The sequence below is a fragment of the Oryctolagus cuniculus genome, chromosome 15 (genome assembly GCF_051225735.1).
Source record: "Oryctolagus cuniculus isolate XC-2025 breed Fujian yellow rabbit chromosome 15, ASM5122573v1, whole genome shotgun sequence".
Taxonomy (NCBI): Eukaryota; Metazoa; Chordata; class Mammalia; order Lagomorpha; family Leporidae; genus Oryctolagus; species Oryctolagus cuniculus.
Genome location: NC_142881.1, coordinates 59,791,339 through 59,817,678, shown reverse-complemented (window position 1 = coordinate 59,817,678; position 26,340 = coordinate 59,791,339). Strand labels below are relative to the sequence as shown.

The following is a 26,340-nucleotide window of genomic DNA, read 5'->3' as shown; positions in this document are numbered from 1 at the left end:
TGGCCCTGCAATTTTCTATGGATACATTCTCTCCTCTGTCAATCTTATCTCCTCGCATAGTTTCAGTCGCCTCTGTTTGGGACAGCATCCTAATTTGCCTTTCCAACCTTGACTTATGGACTCCATCTCCCACCCCTCTTCCCTCCATTGTGTCCATCCACAGTGTTCTGCTTTCTGTTCTGTGAACACCTTAAGCTGATCCTCACTTTGGGATTTTTGTGCTTCCTCAAAACCTCTTCCCCCAGAGGGTTACAAAGAGAAGTCTCAGCTTCGATGTTAGCTCCTCGAAGAGACATTCTCTCACCTCCTTCCTAATGTGACCACTTACCTTGGGTGGTTCTATTGCATTGTTACTTTCATAGCACTTATCCTTCCAGAAGTTATCTGTTTGTTGACATGGTTGTTGTTTGCTCCCCTTACTACATGGTAAAGTCCATGAAAGGACCCTATTAGCTGTAACTCAGCACCTACTACAGTGCCTTGGTACATGGTAGGCACTCAGAAAACATGTGTTTGATGGACTTGTTCGAAGACCAAATAATGATAAAAAAAACTCACATTTTATAAATATGGGAGACCCGGATGGAGCTCCTGGCTTCTGGTTTTGGCCTGGCCCAGACCCTGGCTATTGTAGCCATCTGGGGAGTGAACCAGTGGATGGTTCTCTCTCGCTCTCTCTCTCGCTCTCGCTCTCTCTCTCTTTCAAATCAAAGCAAGCAAATCTTTAAAAAATATGCAGGAAAAATATTGCTTCTGTACTAAACATATACATCTTTTTTGTCATTATTCCCCAAACAGCACAGTATCACTATTTATGTAGTATTCACACTGTATCAGGCATTGTAAATAACTTAGAGATGATTTAAAATATATGGGAGGAACTGGGCATTAGCCTAGGGTTAAGAGGCCTATAAGGATGCCTGCATCTCTTATCAGAGTACTTTTTTTTTCCCCTAGGATTTATTTGTTTATTTGAAATACAGAGTTAGAGAGGCACAGGCAGAGAGAGAGAGAGAGAGAGAGAGAGAGAGAGATCTTCCATCTGCTGGTTCACTCCCCAAATGGCTACAGAGGTTGGAGAAGCACCGATCTTAAGCCAGGAGCCAGGAGTTTCTTCCGGGTCTCTCACGTGGGTGCAGGTGCCCAAGGACTTGAGCCATCTTCTACTGCTTTCCCAGGCCATAGCAGAGAGCTGGATCAGAAGTGGAACAGCTGGGACTTGTATCGGCATCCATATGGGATGCCGGCACTGCAGGTGACAGCTTTACCTGCTCCATCACAGTACCTAGGTTTAGTACCTGTCTCCATGTCCTGATTCTGCCAGCTTCTTGCCAGTGCAGACCCAGGGAGGCAGTGGTGATAGCTCAAGTTATTGGGTTGCTACCACCGAAATAGGAGAACTGCATGGAGTTTCCAGCTTCAGCCTCGGTTCAGCCCCAGCTGTTGTAGGCATTTGGGGAGTGAACTAGCAGATAGGGGTGCAGTCTGTTTGTTTATTTTTCTCTATCTTTATCTCTGCCTCTCATTTTAAAAATTAAAAAAGCACAGGGAGGATAGGTGCAGGTTATGTGCAAATACTGTAACATTTTATATAAGGGACTTCAGCATCTGTGGATGTTGTATCCAGGGGGGACCCTGGAATCAATCTCCTGCTGAGACTGAGAGGGGACTGTAAATCAAGGAAATACTTATTTTACCTACTAGGCTTGGTCATGAATAGTATTTACGTAATAACAAGCAGGTAAACATTAAATAGTTTTAACAACAATAGTGTGATATGATTACATTGAGGCAATGAAAAAAGGAATTAGTAGAGGCTGGTTCAGTGTAGGTTGCTAAACGACCATCTCACAGAACAGGAAGTCACTAGCTAACAGTAGCCATAGCAAGCAATAGCAGTATAAGCATATTACAGTGGTGTCAAAGTGTACTTTGCATTCTGTGGAGACAAAGCTACATTCGTATAATGCTCAGATTATTTGCCCTTTCACTGTGTTGACATTTACACTGATGGTGCAAAAGCCACAGTGGGTAAAACTGCTGGTGCTTTAGCAACACAAACGAAAGCTCTGTCTCCAGACTGATGAGTAGTCATTGTGCTCCCCATCACACTGCAATAGGAAGAAAGAATCCAGTTCCACTGAAAAATGTCCTGATGAAGCAGTAAAAATCAGGACTTTTATCAAACCTCAACTTTGAGTCCATGTCTGTCTTTTTAATAATCCGGGTGGTGAAATAGGAGTAGCATGAAGCATTTCTGCTCCTTACGGATAAGGGCTTGTGTGACTGTTTGGGTTGAAGGCTGAACTAGCTGCTAAATGTATGAAACATTTTACCTTGGGAAAATGACTTACAGACAAATTATGGTTATTTAGATGTGGATATTCAGCCAACGTTTCGTCAAAAATGAAGGAAATAAACCTGTCACTTCAGGTAAAAATGACTAATAGCATTTGTTGTCAATGAAAAAATTTGAGCTTTCATGAAAAAAAATAGAAAAATTTATTCCTCACAGGGAGTTTTGGGTTTCCCAATACTGAAAGACATTTTAGGAAATTCAGTGATATGAAGAAATATGATTTTTTGATATTACATAGTAAAATAGGTTGCCTTTTGGAAGATCTGCATTACTCACTAAAAGAAAAAAAAAAAAAGACTGGGGCCAGTGCTATGGCATAACAGGTTATGCCTCTGCATTCCATATGGGCGGTAGTTCGAGTCCCAGCTGCTCCACTTCCAATCCAGCTCCCTGCTAATGGCCTGGGAAAGCAGTGGAAGATGGCCTCAGGGCTTGGGTCCCTGCACCAGTGTGGGAGACCCAGAAGAAGCTCCTGGTTCCTAGCTTCACTTGGGTCCAGCTCTGGCTATTGCAGCCATTTGGGGAGTGAACCAGCAGATGAAAAACCTCTCTCTCTCTGTTTCTCCCTCTGTCACTCTGCCTCTCAAATCTTTTTTTTTTTTTAATAAATATTTATTTGACAGGCAGAGTGAGAGAGAGAGAGAGGAGACACAGACAGAGGGTTTTATCTGCTGATTCACTCCCCAAATGGTCACAATAGCCGGGGCTGGTCCGGGGCAAGTCAAGAGCCTAGAGCTCCATCCAGGTCTCCCCTGAGGGTGCAAGGGCCCAAGCACTTGGTCATCATGTTGCTTTCCCAGGCACACTAGCAGGGAGCTGGATATGAATGAAGCAGAGCAGCAGGATCTCTGATGAACGCTCCAGTATGCGATGCCAGTGTCGTGGAGTGGGGCACTTAACGCTTAACCTGCTGCACCACAATACTGGCCCCTGAATGACTCTTTTTTTCAGAATAACTAATACATAATGTTATCCATCCAAAATTCAAGACAGATCAATGGGTTTTAGCATAGGGGACTATGCAAGTTCATTGGTATGGTTTCAGATTTCACATTGTTACTAACCTATTAAAAAAAAAAACAAAAACTGCTAGCTAGCCACAATACTCTGAAAAACTTTTAAAACACTCCTCTGTTTCTGACTACATATGTTTGTAAGAATGGATTTATTTTATTCACTTCTACCCAAACAACATAGATTAACAAACTGAACACAGAAGCAAATATGAGAATCTGGCTGTTTTCTGTTGATCTAGAAACCAAAGAGATTTGCAAAAATGTCAAACAATGCTACTATTCTCATAAAACTGTCACAAAATATCTTATGCTAGCATGTTTATTATTTTTCAGAATGAATAAGTATTTAAAACAATTCTTAGTTTTAATTACTAATATGATAAATCATTACATCTCACATAAATACAACCTCCCTGGGGCCTTGGTGATTTTTAAGGGGCTGTAAAGGGATCTGGGAACAAAATATTTGAGAACCAGTGGCTTATTATTTGGGATTCTAGAGGGAAATAAAAGGAAACTGAAAAAAAAAAAAGAAAACAGAGTTGCAAGTAGTTCTAAGTCGTCTATTCTTTAATAATATTTGGAGGGCTGGTGTTTCAGTGCCGTAGGTTCAATGGCTGTTTGCAACAGCAGCATTCTTTATGGTAATGCTGGTTTGAGACCTGCTTGCTCTGCTTCCTATCAGCTCCATGCTAATGCACCTGACAAAGGCAGCAGAGGAAGACCCAAGTGCTTGGGCCCCTGCAATGCATGTGGGAGACCTGAATGGAGTTCCAGGCTTCTGGCTTTGGCCTAGTCCAACTCTGGCTGTTGTGGCCATTTAGGGAGTGAACCAGTGGATGGAGATTCTCTCTGTCTCTCTCTCTTTCCTCCCCTGGCCTCTGCCCTTCAAATAAGTCTTCTTCTTCTTCTTCTTCTTTTTTGAAGATTTATTTATTAGGGTCAACACTGTGGCATAGAGGGTTGGGCCTCCACTTGTGGTGCTGGCTTCCCATGTGGGCAGCAGTTCGAGTCCTGGCTGTTCTACCTTGGTCCAGCTCTCTGCTGGTGCACCCGGGAAGGCAGTGGAGGATGGCCCAGTTTCTTGGGCCCTGCACCCGCATGGGAGACCAGGAGGAAGTACCTGGCTCCTGGCTTCAGCCTGGCCCGGCCCTGGACAGTGCAGCCATTTGGGGGATTGACGAGTGAATGGAGATTCTCTCTCTCTCTCTCTCTCTCTCTCTGTGTGTCTCTCTCTTGGTCTCTCTCTCTCTTTTTCTCTATATCTCTGCCTTTCAAATTAAATAAATCTTTAAAAAATTATTTAAAAGCATTTATTTATTTGAAAGAATTAAAGACAGAGACAGAAAGAGAGAGCAAGAGGTCTTCCATCTCCTGATTCTCTCTCCAAAAGTCCTCAATGGCCAGCACCTAGCCAGGTTGAAGACAGGAGCCAGGACCTTCCTCTAGATCTCCCACGTGGGTGCAGGGGCCCAAAGACCTGGACAATCTTCTGCTGCTCTTCCCAAGCCATTAGCAGGGAGCTGGATTGGAAGTGGAGCATCTGGGACTTGAACTGGAGCCCATATAGGATGCTGGGGTCAAATGCAGCAGCTTTACTTTTTTTTTTACTTTATTTTTTTTTACAATGCCATAAATAAATCTTTAATTTTTTTTCTTTTTTAAGCAATAGAACTCTGTTGATTTGATAAATTTAAATAGTCATTTCAAAACAAATAAGTACTTTCTCTAATAAACAGAGAGTTATCTCAGTCTTTTAGATAGAACTTCTTGGGGCTGGCACTGTGGCATAGCAGATGAAGCCTCTGCCTGCAGTGCTGGCATCCCCTATGGGCACCGGTTCGAGTCCCAGCTGCTCCACTTCCTATCCAGTCTCTCTGTAACTCAGCCTTTAAAATGAATAAATATATCTTTAAAAAAAAAAAGAAAAAAGGATTTTTCATCCTGACCCAAATTAGAGTGGAAACATCTATGAACAATCCAGTGACCAGAAGAAGGTGAGTGGCGTGACTGCAACGCCCAAACTGTCTGTCAGAAGTGTTTCTGCCCTTTCTTGGATTGCCAGGATGGGTTCAACTAGGCCCCCAAAATCGACCAGTCACAGTCACCCTGGCTTTAACACCGTGCCCCACTGAGAAGTAACACACGGGTCAGGCAGGCTTCCAAAAAGGCACTACCGGCACTCTGAAGACGTGTAGGGGTGCAGAGGAAACGTGCTCTTCCTCAAACAGCTCCCACGTTCTAATGCTTTCACAGACACGCCCTGACCAGCGCAGGTCTGCAGAACACCAGATCATCAGGACACTTCCAGAAGGGCAGCAGGAGCCAGATGAGGTTACGGGCTCAGCAGAAATGAGCCAATGACATGGGGGCATGGGGCAGGTCCCACCCACCTTGGATCACCACAGCAGCCAGCCAGATCTGCTAACCTGGCTGCTGGCCTGGGGATGGAAGACACTACAGAGACCCATTTTTCTGATTTACCTGGACTTTCTGGCTGCATATCACCATTCTGCTGTTAGGTTACTATTTCATCGAAAATATGCCTTGGATAAATATTGTGACTCATTGATTCAGCACATTAAAACTTAATGCAATTTGAATGTGTTATACTGACTCATCAGTACTAATGCTCATTAAAAGAATGATTACTCAGAGTTTCCCTTTACCCTTACCCCACCCCTTCCAAAGTCCCTATCTTACCTTCTATTATTCTCCACCACTAATGCCCTGTTCTTTCCCTTCACAGAACCTACACATCATTTATCATTATATATTTATTTGTAGGCTTATTTGTTTAACGTCTCTCTCTCACTGAACAATAAATATCACAAGGGCACAGATGATCACATTTGTTTTATGTATCCCTATTTATCTCATACAGAGCTCAGGACGTGGTGTATCATCTCTGCTCAAGATGGGGTTTGTTGCATGAATGTTAAACGAATGAACTCAAGTTAGGATTATTACAGTTCATTTTCATTTTTCAAGAATGCTTGGGTGCTAGAAAGGAGCTGTGCTTGAACTGCCTTTCACCAGCTCTTTAATTTTTTTTCTTTTTTAAGCAATAGAACTCTGTTGATTTGATAAATTTAAATAGTCATTTCAAAACAAATAAGTACTTTCTCTAATAAACAGAGAGTTATCTCAGTCTTTTAGATAGAACTTCTTGGGGCTGGCACTGTGGCATAGCAGATGAAGCCTCTGCCTGCAGTGCTGGCATCCCCTATGGGCACCGGTTCGAGTCCCAGCTGCTCCACTTCCTATCCAGTCTCTGGATAGGAATGCTGGATGTCTTATGTGAAATAGCCACAGCCTGAAATGCAGCCCAAAAGGCAATGAATCCACTCGCTGACATTTCCAGTTCGCTCTGTGCATGAGAATAACGACTGGAACATAGAAGGCAGCTGGAGTCTGTTGGGCAACAGGATGATAGTAGAGGTTTTCTAAGAGGGCTCAAAGTTATGTTGGATTTTGTGACACAAGTTGGTATCGTACATGTCCCATTTGCTGCAAAGTGAGCAAACTTAAGTTTTCATGTCTGAAGGCTATGTTGCACTCATGGAGGGGGGGTGTCAGTGAGAGCACATGTGCACACACACACACAAATAAATATACACAACTTCTTGGTAACTTTTTAAAAAGCACAAACAATCAGCTAATACCAAGACATCAAAGCCACCCCTTACTACACAGCCAAATTTAGATAAAACGAAAGAGAATATGAATAAATGTGAAGGTCTAACAATTCCTAAAACAACTTTTTAAAAAGATTAAGTTACTTTGGGTAGGGGTGACAAGAAATCTCTTCTTCTAAAAGTCCTTTTCCTGTATCTTATTGTACTTATTACTAAACTACTACCTAATTTACTTTTTATTGTTTATTATCTGTTCTCCACTTCATCTAAAAATGTGACATGGCAGGAAACTTTGTTTTATTTACTGGTGAATATCAAGTATTCGGAATAGTTCATGGTGCTGAACGAATTGTTACTGAACAAATGAACAATGTGCAGTACTGAATTTTCTGGTCCTGCTGTTGTTGAGTGAGTGACTTGAATCTTTCCATCCTGCTGTTTCAAACAATCTGCTCCTCCTTTCTTCTGTTATGTGAAATCTCTCAGAGTAAATTCTTTTTCTTCAACGTGGAGCCTCTGGCAGTGTTAGCTTTCCTTGGCTGTTTAAAACTCTTGTTTTTTCCTGGCCTGAAGCGCCAGCATCCCATACCGGCGCGGGTTCTAGTCCTGTCTGCTCCTCTTCCGATCCAGCTCTCTGCTGTGGCCTGGGAAAGCAGTAGAAGATGGCCCAAGTGCTTGGGCCCCTGCACCCACATGGGAGACCCTGAAGAAGCTCCTGGTTCCTGGCTTCAGATTGGCACAGCTCCGGCCTTTGCGGCCATTTGGGGAGTGAACCAGCAGATGGAAGACCTCTCTGTCTCTACCTCTCTCTGAAACTCTTTCAAATGAATAAAATAAATCTTAAAAAAATGGATTATTAAAAAAAGAACTTTCTTTAAAAAAAAAGAACTCTTGCTTTTTAAGGGGTGTTGGTTCTGCTACAGGAGGTTGTTTCTGGTGGCTGTTGGGGAGGGGCAGACTGAGTTCAGGTAGGGCGGACACTGGGAACCAGTTGCTCCCCAGTTCTGCTGGCTACTGCAGGCTCTCTGGGACGCCACCCTGCCTCTCTAGCATGCATTTGCTGCTCTGCCTTCTGTGTCAAAGGCTGTGTTTGTTGTTCAGTCAAGCAGGAGAAACAGGAAGCCCTGACCTGAACCACAGCAGCTGAATCACCCTGACAGCCCCGGGGCCCTTTCCTGTCTTTCGCCCTGGGCCTGCAGTACACTCAGCAGATTTCCTTAGCTCCACAGCATTCCTCTCTGGGATATGATTTGGGTTTTGAATTTCCCTGTCAATCAGTTTCCATCTGCTTAGAGGCAGATTTCTCACGAAACCAAAACAACTTCAGGCTTCCTCTCCCACATGGCTCCCTTCCAAGGCTCTGTGCCTAACTGTGTATTCAAAGTTTTGCATTATTTATCCTTAATTTTTTTCAATTTATTTATTTGAAAAGGGAGGAGAGAAAGAGAGAGAGAGAGAGAGAGAGAGAGAGAGAGAGAGAGAAACGGTGTCAGGCACAGATAGATCTTCCATCCACTGGTTCCACTGGTTCACTCTCTAAACGCCCTCAACAGCTGGGGCTGGACCTGGCCAAATCTAGGAGCCTGGAACTCAGTCTGGGTTCCCCATGTGGGTGACAGGCAGCCAAGTTCTTGAGCCATCACCTGCTGCTCTCAGTCTGTGCTGGAATTGGAAGCAGGGCAGGCATACTGTGGGGCGGGGGCATCTCAGCTGCTGTGCCAAACGCCCACTCCTGTATTATTGTCTTAAAGAGGACTTCCCAAACTGCGCATGCTTGGATGTGTCCCCTCCATATGATTTCTAAATTTGGAGACTTTGTAAACATTTCAGATATATAGATGACATTCTATATTTTTTCCAGTTATGTTTTGGGAGTGTTGGAAGGGAAAACTCTACCATTTTAGTATGATCTTCTTTTCACTGTTAAATCATTTCTAATCTTCTTTCTGTCCCCATCACTCTTTTCTTTTTCTTTATTCTTTGTTTAAATTTATTTTTATTTATTTGAAAGGCAGAGTTACAGAGAGGGAGAAGCAGAGAGAGAGAGAGAGAGAGAGAGACCTTCCATCCGTTGGTTCACTACCCAGTGGCTGCCAGGGCCAGGGTTGGTCCAGGCCAAAGCTAGGAACCTGGAACTCCTTCCAGGTCTCCCACCCATGCACTTGGGCCATCTTTCACTGCTTTCCCAGGTGCATCAGCAGAAAGATGGATCAGAAATGGAGCAGCTGGGATTCGAACAGGAGCTCATACGGGACGCTGGCATCACAGGCAGAACTTTAACCCGCGGCACCACAATGCCAGTGTCTACCAATCATTCTTTTTTTTTTTTTACACTGAATCAAAATTATTTTAATAGTTACAAAACATCTCTTTTTACACAATTGGTATAAAGTAGCAGTTGATTTCATCATAATTATCAGAGTTACTTATACTTGAGGTCTTGGGTAAGTGGGGATGAAACAACAAATGGTCTTAGGCTGCTGGCTCAGAAATCATCCTTGGAAGTCTGCCCTGTTGCTGCCTGTGATTCTTAGCTCTCACGAGATGACCTGGTTCTTTAAAAAAAATCATCTTTCTTTCTTTATTCATTCTTTGGAGGCTTGAAGTGAATTCAGCAGCGTTCATAAAATGTGTTCCAGTTCCTGTCATTTATGACTTCTTCAACATTTAGCTCTGACTGCATCCATTTCAACTTTGTCCATTTCTAAGTTGCTTAATAATGTTAAATCATCCAAAAAATATGGGACGCTTCACAAATGTGCATGTAGTCCTTGCACAGGGGCCAGGCTAATCTTTCTGTATCGTTCCAATTTTAGTATATGTGCTGCTGAAGCAAGCGCTACCCACCATTTTTCCAAATCTGCTCTTTCAGTGGCTACTGACGACCTCCATGTTATTAAATCAAACGATGCTTTCCAGTTTCCTCTTCCTTGACCTGTAATTAGTATTCACTGTAATTGACTACTTATTTCTTTTTGAAGAAACTTTGTGTGACTGTTTCTACATTCTTTCTATCAGTTAGGATGTAACTTCTCAATCTCTTTTGTAGAATTTTCCTTATCTAATCAAATTTTAAATCTTGGAATTCCTTTGCAACGTGGTCTAGAAAAGAGTGAGACTCAAAATAATAAATAGCTAATTCAGAATGGATACAATGGATACCACATGCAATTAGAAACATGTAAACCATAAGTAGCCTTAAGGACCATACCAGTCGCACTGATTTAATGTCACACTGGGGCTCAGACCAATCCTCTTTTGACAATAGTATTAGAAAGAAAATTGAGTCCATTTTCATATTGGAACAAAAATACAAAAGCTGTCAACAAAATATTAATAAACCAAATCCAAAAATATTCAAAAAGATAATTGATTATGAACAAATTGTGTTTATCCCAAGAATTCAAGGTTGGTTTAATGTCATAAAGTTATGATTCTTTATCATATTAACAGAGTAAAGAAAAAATGATAATCTCAATTAAAAAGGTTTGATAAAATTCAGTATTCATTAATGATTTTAAAAAACCTTTTAAAAATGATTAATTAATTAATTAATTTGAAAGGCAGAGTTACAGAGAGAGGGAGATCTTCCATCCCCTGGTTCAGTATCCAAATAGCCGCAACAGCCAGGGCTGGGCCAGGCTGAAGACAGGAGCAGGAGCTTCTTCCCGGTCTCCCACATGAGTGTAGCGGTCCAAACACTTGGGCCATCTTCTGCTGCTTTCCCAGATACATCAGCAGATTGAAAGTAGAGCAGCCAGGAATTAAACCGGCATCCATATGGGATTCCAGGGTCACAGGTGGCAGCTTTCCCCACTATACCACAACACCACCTGATTTTCAAAAATCTTTATCTTACTAAACAGGACCAGTTAGAATGAAGTTTTATATAAGATTAAAATGTGGAAATGGGCCAGTGTTGTAGTGTAGCTGGTTAAGCCATAGCCTGCAGTGCCAGCATCCCATATGGGCACCGGTTCCAGTCCCGGCTGTTTCACTTCCAATCCAGCTCTCTGCTTTGGCCTGGGAAAGCAGTAGAAAATGGCCCAAGTCCTTGGGCCCCTGCATCTATGTGGGAGACCCAAAAGAAGCTACTGGTTCCTGGCTTTGATTGACACAGCTCTGGTCAATTGGGGAGTGAACCAGCAGATAGAAGACCTCTCTCTCTGCCTCTCCCTCTCTCTCTCTGTGTAACTCTTGCTTTTAAATAAATAAATAAATCTTTAAAAAATGAGGTACCTATGAATAAAGCTAATTAAAGATCTATAAGACCTAGTGAAAAACTACATATAACTTTTTATTGAAAAACATTTGAGAATACCTAAAGAAATGCAGAAATAACTCCCTACTCCTGAATATGAATGTTCACTATATGAAAAATGTAAGATTCTACCTACATTGGTCCACAGATTCAATGAGATTCCAAAAATCTCTAGGTTTTTGAAAAATTTTGTGGAATGTGATGATTCTAAAATTGGTATTAAAGAGTGAAAAGACCAAGAAGAGGGGCTGATATTATGGTGCAGTGAGCTAAGCCAGGCATCATATGTCAGAGCACAGGTTCTAGTCCCAGCTGCTCTGCTTCCAATCCAGCTGTCTCCTAATGTTCCTGGGAAGGCAGCAGAGGATGGCCCAAGTACTTGGGCCCCCAGCCATCCATGTGAGAGACCTGGATGGAGTTTCAGGCTCCTGGCTGCAGCCTGGACCAGCCCCAGCTACTGTAGCCATTTAGAGAGTGAACCAGTAGATGGAAGATACCTCTGTCTCTCCACCTTTAAAATAAATAAATATCTTTTTTAAAAAAAATGACCAAGAAGAGCCCAAAATCCTTAAAATGAAAAAGTTGCAAATCAAGAACTATGAAAACATCTGTTGTAATGAGATAAATAAACCAGGGGAAAAGAGCAGGGGGCCAGAATGCATTCATGGAATTCACTTTATGAAGGAGCTGACACTACAGATCAATGGGGAAATGATATATTTTTCCATAAACGGGTGCTAGCACAAGAGGTTATCTTAAAAAAAAACCTAAAAACTAAAAAAAATCCCTGAAATGAGTTTCTTTTTTACACCATACACAAACATTAACTTAAGTCAATTAAAAGTTGAATGTGAAAGGCAAGATTATAAAACTTTTAGAAGATGTGTATAAGAATATGTATGCCTTTGAGATTAGGAATATTTTTTCTTAAATTAGACACAAACTATGAAAATGAAGTCCAAAAAACTAAAATTGAATTAGACACTGAAGTTAAGAACATCCAGTTGTCAAAAGATATCATAGAGGAAATAATGACAAATCAAACTGAGAGAGGATAATTTCATAATATTCATCACAAAAACAAATAATGCAATAGAAAAACCAATGAAAGACATAAATAAGCCCTTCACAGGAAATAAACTCTCCTGAGCAGTTAATAAACATATGAAAAATCCACAACTTCATTAGTAACTATGGAAATGAAAATTAAAACCATATAAGATAACAATTTATAACCACTAGATTAGCAAAAATTAAAGTCTAGTGATGTCAATATTGCCAATGATGTAGAGCAAACAAAATTCTTATACAGTGCTGGTGAGTATGTAAAATGAAATAATTCCTTTGGAAAGCCAATTGGTGTTATTATAAAGTTGTGGTTGTACACACTGCTAGCAATTCCATGTCCAGACACACTCATGCACCTGGTGTATTAGAACATTTATAATAATGTTCATATTAGGAAATATATCAGAAATGACCCAAATGTACATCAGTAATATAATACTCTATCCCTACAGTAAAATACTATATAGCAATGAAAAGGAGTGAATTAGGTTTACAAGCAACAACATGGATATTCTTTTTAGAGCAAAAATCCAAGTAGTAGAAGCATATAGACATTATAATTCCACTTATATAAAACTTTTAAAATAGGTAAAATATTGCATTTTGGACTTTTTTACTGTGGAAATTTTCAAATGCACACAAAGCAGAGAGACTAGAACAGTGAACCCCTGTGCACTCATTGCTTCACTTCAACAAATTATCAGCAGTTGTTAAAACACAGGTGGTTGGCCTCACCCTTGGAGATCCTGGTTCAGGGGTCCCAGATGTAGCCTGTGTGACTGGCTCTCTGTCAAGGTGCCAAGTGACACTGATGCTGCTGTTCGGGGGACCCACTTTGAGTAGCCTGTCCTAGAAGGCTCTCAGCATCTGGCCTCTACTCCCTCTCTAGATTTCAGTCAAACCATTTCTTCTTCACTCCTTGTGATCCAGCAATATCAGTTCCTTCAACTCCCAGAAGGCTTGTGGCCTAAGGGCTTCTCCAGTTCTATTCCCTCAGCCTGCAACACTTTTCCCCATACACTGCTTTGCTGGGCTCCCCTCTAGTCACTCTTTATTTCTTATCTTCAATACCACTTTTCAGGAAGACCTTCTTCAACCTACCCATAAACTTTGGTCCTTGGTTGCATGTTCTTCCCTTTCTAACATTTATCACAATTGTTATTGTATAATCACTTTTTATTTCTTTCTCTCCTTCCTTTCTTCCTTCCTTTTTTCCTTTAAGATTTATTTTATTTATTTGAAAGACAGAGTTACAGAGAGAGGTAGAGACAGAGAGAGAGGTCTTCCATCTGCTGGTTCACTCCCCAGTTGGCCACAATGGCCGGAGCTCTGCTGATCCAAAGCCAGGAGACAGGAGCTTCTTCCTGGTCTCCCATGTGGGTGCAGGGGCCCAAGCACTTGGGGCATCTCCTACTGCTTTCCCAGACCATAGCAGAGAGCTGGATCGGAAGTGGAGCAGCTGGGACTAGAACTGGCGCCCATATGGGATGCCAGTGCTTCAGGCCAAGGCATTAACCTTCTTCCTTCCTTCCTTCCTTCCTTCCTTCCTTCCTTCCTTCCTTCCTTCCTTCCTTCTTCCTTCCTTCCTTCCTTCCTTTCTTCCCTCCCTCCCTCCCTCCCTCCCTCCCTCCCTCCCTCCCTCCCTCCCTTATATCTGTCCCTTACTAGACTCTAAATTCCATGAAGGCAGAGTCTTCATCTTGTTTGCTACTTAAAGGTAGTGCTGGGGCCAGTGTTGTGGCACAGCAGATTAAGCCGCCATCTACAGCGCCAGCATCCCATATGGGCGCCAGTTCGAATCCCAGCTGCTCCACTTCTGATTCAGCTCTCTGCTAATGCACCTGGGAAAGTAGCAGAAGTTAGCTCAAGTGCTTGGGCCCCTGCACCCATGTAGGAGACCCAGATGAAGCTCCTGGCTACTGGCTTCGGCCTGGCCCAGCCTTGGCCATTTCAATCATTTGGGGAGAGAACCAGTAGATGGAAGATCTCTGTGTGTGTGTCTTTGTCTCTCTGTCTCTCTCTCTTTCTCTGTATTTCTGACTAATGAATAAAATAAAAGCTAAAAAAAAAAAGTTAGTGCTTACAACAGTACATGGCTCATAAATAGGCACTTCTTTGTTGAATGAGTAAGTGAATAAAGGTATCTTGGTTTTTCCAAAAGGCAGAAGGAAAAGTCCCTAAAATAATGTAACATGAAATTATCATATCGCATTTACATTATCCTTTTCTTTATACTATTTCATTTCCTTTGTATTTCCTAGCTATACTACCTGCCAGAAAATGTCCACAAGTAGCAATAACAAAATCTAACAACCACAGTGGGCATTCACGTCTACGCAAGGTAAATTTGTGCTGCCCCAGAAGGTTGTATACCAGCAAATAGTTGGTGACCCAGCTGTACATTCCTGGGAAAAGAATTTGGCATCAGGATACAAAAAGGGGTCACGGCTGTTTGCTGTGAATTCCTGCAGACTCTTTCATCTGTGCATAAAGCATGAGTGTATTTCATTTTCTGAGACAACTCCTCCAGTGAAGCCTAATCCAAGGTCCATAAGCCGACAAAAATGCTAGCTTCAGTGATGGAAGACTCCACACTCCTGACGAAGTAATTTCTACCCAATAACTTGAAAGTCAAAAATAGGAATAAAAATGATTTTTTTTTTCAGTTTGTTAAATAGGGTTATGAGCACATAGGTAAAACACTGACTACACACAAGAGTACCTAGTTTCCCACTGTACTTAGTATATTTTCTTGCCAAAATAGCAAAAAGGATACTATCCTTATTGACTATGGTGTTCACATTTAGCGAATCAAAATATCTTAATATTGTATTGCTTTAATGGATTTTTAAAAGAATCCTCTGGGTCAAAACCTGTACTCCTGTGTCGTGGGAGATGCCACAGGAGATTCAGTGGGGAGCAAGCAGGTAGGGCTCCAGCCTACCTCTGCCTCACCCCTCTTCAATCCCAGCAGCACCAGTTTTATCTTAAAGCTGTGTGTGTCTGTGTGATACGTGGTTGAGGTAATGTATTATGTTACCCTTGGTGGAGGGAGAAGTTACTGCCAAAAGAAGTTTGGAAAATACAATTACTACAGCACCGATCTGCACCAACAACTGGAATTTCGTTCTAAGTGTTGACAATGTATGTTGCCCCCTTGTAATTACAGGGCTGCTGTCCTGACTTTTCCCAACATCATGGCACAGCTTGAATTGTCTCTGTTTCACCATTCTCTCACTTGGCCTCTGGGCCTGCATTTCTGCCTGCTTGCCTATTGGATTTGACCCCTTCATCTCCTCAGACTCAAATCCCCAGCAATCTCCTCTACAAATCAGCCACTCCTCCTTTTTCTCAGAACTTGTGATTTTTTCTCCTCCTCCCCATCTAGTCAGTCCCCAAGTTCACTTGATTTCTTTTCTTTTAAATATCACTTACTCTCTAACGTCTTTTCTTCTTTTCCCCGCTGTACCCAGCCCGTTCCCACCAGAGCATCTGATGTCTGAGATACTTTATTCAGCTTCCTGAGTGGCCTCATGGCTCCACTCATTTCCACTCTAACGCATTCTTCTAGACTAATTTTCCTTAAGTGCTCCTTGTCATCTTGTTACCTTCCTATGCATTAGTATAAATGGATTCTGGTTTGTTTTGAAATCAAGTCTGAGCTACTGTGTTTTGCTTTCAGGATTCTTCAAAATCATTTGGCTCTACTCTCCTTTCCTTTTAAATCAGTCTCTTCCTCTTCATGTAAAAACATCATTCCAGTTCCAGTATCTGTGCCCTTATCTAAACATGCTAAGTTGATCTATTGAAAGTACCCATCCCATCTGCCTAGCTCTTTAATCTTATCTCTGATCTTTCCTCACCTGTTTTCCCATGTTCTTGACATAGCCAAGGCCAAGTACTTGTGTTTCCCTGAAAATATTTGCCTCTGGGTCTTCTTGCACTTGCTTTCCCCCTCCACTCTTACTGCTCTATTTCCTTCTTGTGTGTTTTAACACTCCCTTTATCCTACACTCCAGGCAAAGCGCCTCATGTCTTCCCCGAGTCACCACTGCATCCTATATATATTTCTGCTGTAGCCCTTGTTCCACCGTTTTACAGTGTTTTTTTTTTTGTTACATGTTTGTCTGCCTTCTCTACCACACTGTGAGCTACCCTCTCCGAGCAGTGTAGACTGACCTCCAATCATTCCCGAGGGTTTTGTACCCTTAATGAATCCCTTCAGTAACTCAAAAGGTATTTGTTGGATGCATGAGCAAATTTCACTCTTCAAAGCTCAACTAAAATCTTCCAACATCTCTGAGGTCCTCTTTGACTTTTCTAGTCCTCCATTCCTTCTCTGAATCCTGATAGTATCTGTGGTTAATGCTATAAAAATTAGGATGACTTCTGTTTTGGATTGCAAGCTCCTTGAGGGCAAGGACACACTGATACTGTCTCTGTCATTGCACTGACAACAGCATCAAGCACATAGTGTAAACTAATTAAATATTTGCTTTCTCCTTAGAGTTATAAAAATTATGTGCTTCGGAAAATAATGACAGCTATAAGTCTACCTGGATAAGTCTATTCCTTTAAAATACAAATGTAGTTGTGAAATTAAGTGTGAATTTATTTAAAAAAATGAGGATACAGGCATGGATTCTATCAGTAAAGTAATTCTTCCCAGGTAAAATTAGTGTTGCTACATGAAACTGTTGTGACTTTTAAATTTGCAGACTTGTAAATTTTTAGTTGTTTGATTAAGTAGTTTTTGAGGGATTGCCAGATTTTTTTATTGAAAGGAATGAGTACGTTATAACTCTTCCTGGTTGATTTTTCTCAGTGGTGTACAGAATTTGTTCTTGTATCTGAGATTGTCCTGGTTGAGACATGAGAAAGATGAGTCCTGACTGGCCCAGATTATTTACTTATTTGTATTCAGAGCAGATCTATGTCTAGAAGCCAGTGGGTTGGACAATTACTAAACTAAGCTGAACATATATCATAACTTGAGTGCTTGCCGACTTAGTTAGACCGACCAGATGCCTATCATGGTGCTGTAATGCCATCCTGTTAGCATTACTGACCAAAGTCCCTGGGAGGGTCATCAGGCACGTTTAGAGGACAAGGGTAGACCCGCCTTGTATTCTTCAGTTCCAAACTTTTGCTACATGCTAGGTCAACTGTCTCACTCCTGCATTGAATCTAGGTTGAGTTTTCTGTTTTCCTTTTCTTTATGCATTAATTCACTCAACATTTCTGAGTGACTGTGGGCCAGACACTGTGCTTGATCCTCTAGATACAAAGAACCCTGGCCCTCAAGGAGGTCAGTTGCGTAAACTGATAGCAAAATATTTATACCATTGTAAAAATATTTGATATTGTTTTATGTTGCCATTGAAAAGCAAAATTCAATGTATGGATACATCTTTGGATCAGAATCCCTTGAATTTGCATGCATTTAATAAGTAGAAATACTATTATTAATATTAACGCTATGTCCTATGATTATGACATAAGGAAAAAAGACGAGGCCCTGTTTATATACAGCAAATATACATGAAATAGTAATGAAGTAATATTCTAGTAGTAATTAGGTGGTTAGGGAGGCCAGGTGACTTTTACAGGACAACATTTACACCAGGAATTCACTTAAAAAAGAATACATTTCACAAGGAGCACCTGGGGACTAAGACTGGTTCCAGGTTTTGTGGGACCTGCAGATCATAAATGTGGAAGAACTTCTTAAAAATAAATAAATAAACAAAATTAGGTAGTGGCTAAGCAAGTGAGGAGTCCTGAACCTTATACTTTAATTGCTTCACAGGAAAGGTGACTAAGCCAAGCAAATAAAAGACAAATATCTTTGCTAGTTACTCACCAGTTATATCAGGGAAATACTTGGGCATTTAGGGGAATAACATTCAGTAAGCTGACATCAGAAGTTTATCATAATTTTAATACATGTAAAATAAGTCTGTCAATTGACCTTAGCCACAACCCATTTTATGCTTTATTCCATCAGTCTGTATCCTATTATATGACTTTCATTAAAATTTTAAAAATACAACCACTATTCATTGAGTAGAGATCTTAAATGCTTTCTTTTTTCAAAGCTACAGACTGTAGACCCACACTGCTCAATATTCTAGTCATTAGCCACTTGTGGCTATCAGGCACTTGAAAGGTGGCTTGTGTGAACGAAGAACTGAATTTGGAATTATGTTTCATTTTAATTCATTTAAATTAAAAAATTTCATACCTAATTTGGTTATTAAAAAACTTTAATGTATTTTAATCTACTCTTTCAACTATAAATTTTATGAAATCTAAATGAAGAGTAAGTTTTTCCTAGAAAAATTTAGCATCCAAATTGAGATGTTTTCTAAGTGTGGAATTCACACTGGATTTTTGAATCCCTGGTATGATGAATAGAAGGTAAAATAATTTTTATATTAATAATTCTTATATGCTGAAATCATAATCTTTTTTGATATATTAGGTAAATAAATATATTAGGTAAATAAATATAACTAGGTGAAAATGTATTTCACCTAGTTCTTTTTACTTTTTAAAAATGTGGCTATTAGAAAATTTTAAATTGTATTTTTAGTATTATCTATTGGACACACCTACTTTACACACTGTCTTTTTCATGTTTAATATATAATTTTTATATGCAGTATCTAATGCTTGAAAACATATACTGAAAAAGATAATACTTAGGAATACCATGGTTGATGGAAAGCAATTGCCAAACATTACTAATGGGACATTTTTACCTTACTTGAGGCGGTGGAATTCCTACCACTATGCAATCCAATTGTACCCGGGTTCCTTCTGGAACTTCTCTGCTCCGTAACTTTTGAGTGAACCGGGGAGGTTGCCCCAGAGGTTCTTCATAGTACAAAGACGAAGGGGAAGAACCTGGCGTGGTGTCTCCGCCAGCTGCCTCGCTGGCAGCCTGCTCAGCTTCACGCCTCTTGGCTTCCTGCTGTTCAAGGGCATGGTTTACTTCATTATCCCTGGTATCCGTAGGAATAGGGATGGGAACAGAAGATCTTTCTCGTCTTTCTGACAGATCTGAAAAACTGGAGCTGTTTTCCTGCATAACTTTGCTTTGAGATTCCAGTTTACTCTTGTGGTTTTTGCAGGCACGAGGTCTAATCCTCTTGGAGCTGTGGGCTTTGAAAAGAGAGGATAGCTCCTCAATGAAATCGGCCGCTTTATTTAAGAACACTTTCTTGGACTGGGTTTCAGAACTATACGGTGGCCTTTTGACCTCTTGGGGGCTCTCCTTAGAGCTGGTAGGGCTTCGAGGGTTATCCTGGCAGAAGTTAGGCTCCAGGTTGGATTTAGGCAAGTGTTTCATCTGGTCAGAAGAAAGATGTTTTCTAGCCTGAGCTTCATCTGCTTGCTCCAAAGGATCGTGATTGATGGCCAATCTCGCCAGGTTGACGCTTTCATCTAATTCTTCTTGGCTCAGAAAGGCGGAAAGATCTGGAAGGTCATCCTGGCCTCCGCCCCCTTCAGCAGCCCCAGAAGGACTTGGAAAATGGAAAGGGTTGGAGGAAGGCTCTGCTCGACTTCTCTCATTGTTTCCCCGATGTCTGGTTTCAGCTAAATAGCTCTCTCTTAGAAGCTGAGATATGGAAGTAGAAGCTTCTACACTGTCGTCCTGCATGCTGTAACAAAATAATAAGAAAAAATCAGGATCATTTCTAGGGAATAACAGATACATGTTTTTTAATCACTTTAATTTTTAAAAGTAGGCATTCTCTTTAATTATTTTTAAAAAATGTATGTATTTGAGAGGCAGAGAGACCAACAGAGAGCACTACCATCCCCAGGCTCACCCCTCAGATGCCCCGCCCCCTGGTGTTCTAATTAGCATCTTAACCACTAGGCTGAATGCCCACCTCTAATGTTTTAATCTAGTATTTATGACTAACACTTTGGTGTTGGATAGAACTAATTCAGATCCTACTTGTGACACTTCCTAGATGTATAAACTTGAGAACACTTGACCTCTGTAAGCCTCAGTTTACTCATCTGTAAAACAGGGATAATAACAGTAGCTATTTCACAGGTTAAAGGGATGGTTAAATGTGCTTGATACTGAGTAAGTATTCTGTAAATTATAGCTATTATTAATATATTAGTGTTAGTATATATAGCTATTATTAGTATATAAGCATTCTGTAAAGTATAGCTATTATTAGTATATTAGTGTTAGTGTATATAGCTATGATTAATATATAAGCATTCTGCAAATTATAGCTATTATTAGTATACATAAATATACTATTAGTAGTATATAACAATGGCCAAATATCACGGTCTCCATTTTATAGATAAGAATTGGAGGTAGAAATAGTGAAGTGACTTGACCTAAGGAAAAACTGTTTTTTTTTGACAGGCAGAGTGGACAGTGAGAGAGACAGACAGACAGAAAGGTCTTCCTTTGCCGTTGGTTCACCCTCCAATGGCTGCCACGGCTGGCGCGCTGCGCTGATCCCATGGCAGGAGCCAGGTACTTATCCTGGTCTCCCACGGAGTGCAGGGCCCAAGCACTTGGACCATCCTCCACCGCACTCCCTGGCCACAGCAGAGAGCTGGCCTGGAAGAGGGGCAACCGGGACAGAATCCGGCGCCCCGACCGGGACTAGAACCCGGTGTGCCGGCACCGCAAGGCGGAGGATTAGCCTAGTGAGCCGCGGCGTCGGCCCCTAAGGAAAAACTTTGAAGAGAAACTGAATGCCTAATTCGTGGTTAGTTCAATGTATTTAAAGTCTCTTGAGATGCTCCTGACCTGTGCTGACTTCAAGTCTTTGTACACAGCCTTTGCATGGGCTGCTCCCTGTGCCCAACTCCCTTGACCATCTTAACCAGACTGCTGAGTTCTGCAGTCTTCAGTTCCTAACTGGGATGTCACTGCTCTAGAATTTCCTCCCTTCCCTACACTGGGTGCCTCTCCAGAGTGTTCCCAAAGCTCACTTTTCACAATTCCTTACATCTCTCTGTACTTTTCTGTCTCTCTAACTTTATTTTGTTCATCATCATCTCTATATACACAAAGAACATAGAAGCCAGTCAATACATATCGTTGAATTCTTTTTCTCATTAGCATTTCCTGCTAAATCTATTTATCTTTTTTAAAATTTCAGGATAAAGTAGGACAGATAAAGTAGGACAAAGAAAACTTACAGCGGCAAAGGAAAAAGGTTAAACTGGTAAAGGCAGTCATAATTATAAGATGACTTTCAAATGAAAATTTGTTTATGTAGGTAGAATGATTGGAATTTTGATTTGCTTCCATGCCAGAAATATCAAAGAATATATGATTATAATCTGAAAACCCATGTTTGAATATCAGCTCCAACACTAAATAACTTTGTTGTCTTGAGACAGGAACTTAATTGATCTGAATCTGAATTATCCTCATCTAGCAAATAAGATAACAATTCTACCCTAGAGATTTTTCAGATGAAAATGCATATATAAGTTTAAAATAGATAAATATTAGATAAAAGAGGAATTATGAAGGTGTATCACTTTCAAGAATAAATTTAAAAATATCTTCCTATAAGTATTTAAAAGCCATCTGTTAACAAATTTTGTACTCTAAAATTTCCTAAATTCTATTATGGATAACTTAGTTTTAAGTCATTCATCCAATACATATTTACTGGGCATCTACTATGTGCTAGGCACTGTTCTAGGCATTGTGGGTTCAATGTAAAAAACACAGTCGGTGTCTTCATAGAGCTGACACTCTAGTGGAGGAAGATACCATTGTTAAGAAGAAAAATAAATTACGCCAAAGGAATAGAGAAAGACCAGGAAGGAAGGGGGGTGGTGTGCTATTTTAGTTAGGCATGTCAAGCAAAACTTTTAATGCAGTGAAGTCACATGACCAATGGGAGGGAGGAGTGTGGGGAAGAATATTCCTGACTGAGGAAGAAGTAAGTGTCAAGGCCTGAAGGGGAGTGGTGTGTTTGAGTCAAGCCTAGATATCAGGAGGCTGTTGACAAAGAGAGAGGAAGGACATGAGGTCAGAAAGGTATCAGGACAGATTATGTAAGGCCTTCAGAACATGAAAATAACTTGAAATTGTATTAAGTATGTGCATGGGAAACCACTTTATGGTTTTAAAAAGCAGGTGGCATGACTTTGAAAAAGTTTGATCATGGCTGAAATGCTAATAATCAAGTTGAAGGGGGTAAGTTGTGGAAGTGAGCAGATCAGTAATGAGGCTATTGCAATACACTATGCAAGAGATTGCAATATGCTAACTTGGACCAATGAGTGACAGCAGTGGGAGGATTGAGAAATGGTCAGATTTGAGATATCTTGTGAAAGCAGAGCCAGTATGATTTGCTGATGAATTGCAAGTGGGATATGAGAGGAAGAGCAGAGTCAAGAGTGAATCAAATGTTGACAGTCTGCTGGCTGGGAGATTGGTAGAATCATTTACTGGGTGTCATGAGAAAAATCAGGAGTTCTCTTAGACGTTTTATCTAGGGTGTTCAGAGTGACATTTGTCCTTGTTTCCTCTTTTCTGTCTCTTACAAAGTTGAAACTTAGATTTTGATGCCTCTTTCAAAACAAAAATGAGTAACTGCCCTTGAAAACAGATCATGGTATTTGTGAAACAGTTCCAACTTGAAAATAAAACAATTAATGTGGCATCAGTCATCAACATAGACTTTAATAAATCACATAAGATAATTTGGCCACACAGAAAGCACAGATCTTTCTTTACTTTTCCAAATAGTTCTATTTCTTTCCTAGGACTTTTCCTGAAAAGAATCTTCCCTAAGGACTTGCAAAAATCTAAGTCTGATTCATACAAACCAAACTTGATGCTGATACCTTTGGGCATTTTGCTCAACTCAGCTAAATCAGCACTGCCCTTCTTTAGACTCGAAGATCTAGTTCTTAGGGGATATCATATGATATAAACTCATATTTCAGGTTTTTTTTTCTCTCCTTTCTTCTTATTTATTTATTTGATAGAGTTACAGAGAGGCAGAGGTAGAGAGAGAGAGAGAGAGAGAGAGAGAGTCAGTCTTCCATCTGCTGGTTCACTCTCCAAATGGCCACAACAGCGGGAGCTGGGCAGATCCAAAGCCAAGAGCCTGGAGCTTCTTCCGGGTCTCCCATGTGGGTGCAGGGGCCCAAGCACTTGGGGCATCTTCCACTACTTTCTCAGGTCATAGCAGAGAGCTGGATTGGAAGTGGAGCAGCCGGAACTCAAACTGGTGCTCATATGGGATGCCAGCACTATAGGCGACAGCTTTACCAGCTACCCCTCAGCACTGGCCCCTCATCTTTCAGTTGTAATATGACTATGTATTTATTTATTTGCATTTCTTATCTGTTTTTCTTAGTGAAACTAAGGGTCTGTCAATTTTGAAAAACTGATTCTTCATTTTGTTCATCTTTTGCTTATAACTCTATTTCACTTGTTTTTACTATAATCTTTATTTCTTCTCTTTTACTAATTTTGGGTTTGATTTGTTTCAGTTTTTCTAGTTCCTGGAGGTGCGGTGATAGGGTGAGACCTTTATGTTTTTAAGAAGTAGGTGTTGATTGCTATAAATCTTCTTCTCAATATTTCCTACTTCCTGCTTTTGCTGTATCTCCTGGATATTGATATGTTGTTTCCAATAATATGGCTATTTAAACTGGGGCATTGGCCAGAGAATTGTAAATGAAATGTAAAGTAACCTGAGCCCAAACATCAATACTAGCTCTCTGGCTGCAAAGTATCCCTAGATGTTAAAATGAGAAAACAAAGTGGGGAGGGGCTGGGGAAATGTTGGTGAAAGGGTAGAAAGTTTCAGTTAGAAAGAGTAAGTTCTGAAGTTCTGCCACAGAGCACAGTGAACGTAGCTAACAAGAATGTAATGTACTTGAGCATTGATAAGAAGGTGGTTCTAGGGCCAAGTGTTTGGCCTAGAGGTTAAGCCACTTCTTGGGATGCCCACATTCCATACCACAGTCCCCGGGCTGAAGTCCCTGTTTTGCTCCCTATTCCAGCTTCCGACTTATGCATACCCTGGGTGACAGCAGGTGATGACCCAAGTACTTGAATCCCTGCCATGCATGTGGGAGACTCAGACTGAGTTCCTAGCTCTGACTTCAGCCTGGCCTGGCCCTCTCGGTTGTAGGCATTTGGAGAAGAAACCAGTAGATGGGAGATTTCTCTCTTTTTCTGTCTGTCTCTCTTGGCCCCTCAAGAACCCACGTGGAAAACCTGGAAGAATCTCCTGGCTCCTGACTTCGATCGGCTCAGCTCCAGCTATTGCAGCCGTTTGGGGATTAAACCAGAGGATAGAAGACCTCTCTCTGTGTCTCTACCTCCTTCTGTAACTCTGCTTTTCAAATAAATAAAAAAATATTTTTAAAAAAGTAGATCTTAAAAGTTCTCACCACACACACACACACACACACACAACCCTATTTTGGGGAGTTGGTACTGTGGGATAGTGGGTTAAGCTATTGCCTGCAGAGCCAGCATCCCATATGAGTGCTGGTTCAAGTTCTGGCTGTTCCACTTCCAATCCAGCTCTCTGCTAACATGCCTGGGAAAGCAATGGAGGACAGCCCAAGTGCTTGGGCCCCTGCACCCATGTGGGAGACTAAGAAGAAGCTTGTGGCCCCTGGCTTCAGCCTGGCCCAGCCCAATCAGTGAGGCCATTTGGGGAGTGAACCAATGGATGGAAGATCTCTGTATCTGTCTTTCCTTCTCTCTCTCTGTAACTCTGCCTTTCAAATCATTATGCTTACCCATGTTCTTTAGGGGAGAAATAAAAAATGTTAGACTTCACTCCCTCTCTTTAACATCAGTGTTGATCTGTTTGTTTTGCCTTCTATGTCCTATGATGTCACATAAAAGAAATATCTAAATAATTTATTTTGGAGAGACTCTTGCTGGGCCAAGAACCAAATCCTAGTACACAGGAACCAGTTCTGGACAGTTGTGTACAGAACACCTTTTAAAATGTGGCTGCAGATGGGACACACTTTGTATACTGTCACAAAACCCATTTCATCACTGTTAGAGGCATCATCTCCATCTCAGTTTTGTTTCTAGTCTATTTTGGTGGGAATAGCATTAAGAACTTAATACATTGGTACATACTGTGTTACTACAGTAAGAATTTGAGGTATAGAAATGCTGTTTATCAACAATATGAAAATAACTTTAAGAGTCTTTCTCTTAAAGAGCTTTCCATTTGAAAGAGGAAAAACTGCAAAGACAAATACAAAGGTATGTATTAGGAGAGTACGTTGAGACAAAGAGGCAGAGCTGAGATGACACAGGAAAATTAGTGGGAATCTGTTTCAAGGGAAACATTCCTTAAAGAGTTGAAGGAATTAAAAGACTTTCAGTAACAAAGCCAAAGTTTAGGAAGCCGTTCTCTTACTACTGTTGTTAAACAAATTGATAAAGGTGAGAAGTTAGGGAAGAAAGTAAAGATTTCATTCCAGTGGGGAAAAAAAGATTGGCTGCCATGAAACAGACTATGCATGTGTTTATATTCAGGGGAAAACACACTGGGAAACAGTAGTGTGATGGAGACTGAAGTCAGAGCCCAAAGTTACCATTTAAACTGAAAGACAGCAAAGAGGGAGTGTAAAAGGAAATCTTGTAGTCCATTGAAAGGTTAAAGGCAGGCAAGCAAGAAGACTTCAGGCATCCAGGACCAAAGAAGGCTTTGGTAGCTGTCACAGAAGTGATAGGCAGGGGAAACTTTGTCACTGTCAGGACCTCACCACTCATGATGAGCTGAGCTGTTATATAAGGAATTCCAAACAAGAAACCTTTGTCAACCCGCATTAACACAGAGAATATGTATTTTTTAAACAAGAAAACCAATTAACACTTTCCCTCTCATCCTTCTTTAACCTCTTAATATTTGTGTCATTTATTTTTTAGGTGATTAAGGATTTGAAAAAAGAGAACTTCCCTACTTAAATTGACATAGCACATTTGCTAGAGAGAGA

At 40.9% G+C, this 26,340-nt stretch overlaps 1 protein-coding gene and 1 non-coding gene across 9 annotated transcripts in view; both read right to left on the bottom strand.

Moving 5' to 3' along the window:
• The window catches only part of MYPN (myopalladin), a 119,331-nt gene that overhangs the window by 67,711 nt on the left and 25,280 nt on the right, over positions 1-26,340 (bottom strand). For 4 of the 8 annotated variants that reach the window (XM_089314935.1, XM_089314934.1, XM_002718457.6 and 1 more), the window contains exon 4: positions 19,107-20,009. The exons of the other annotated variants lie outside the window; for them this stretch is intronic. In XM_089314935.1, the coding sequence (XP_089171061.1) occupies positions 19,107-20,008 (902 nt within the window). In that variant the 5' untranslated portion in view covers position 20,009. The remainder of the gene's footprint in view (positions 1-19,106; positions 20,010-26,340) is intronic. 8 annotated transcript variants of the gene reach the window in all.
• LOC127484320 (U6 spliceosomal RNA) lies at positions 9,748-9,853 on the bottom strand. Its single transcript, XR_007911189.1, has one exon. It is a non-coding gene; the product is annotated as a U6 spliceosomal RNA (small nuclear RNA).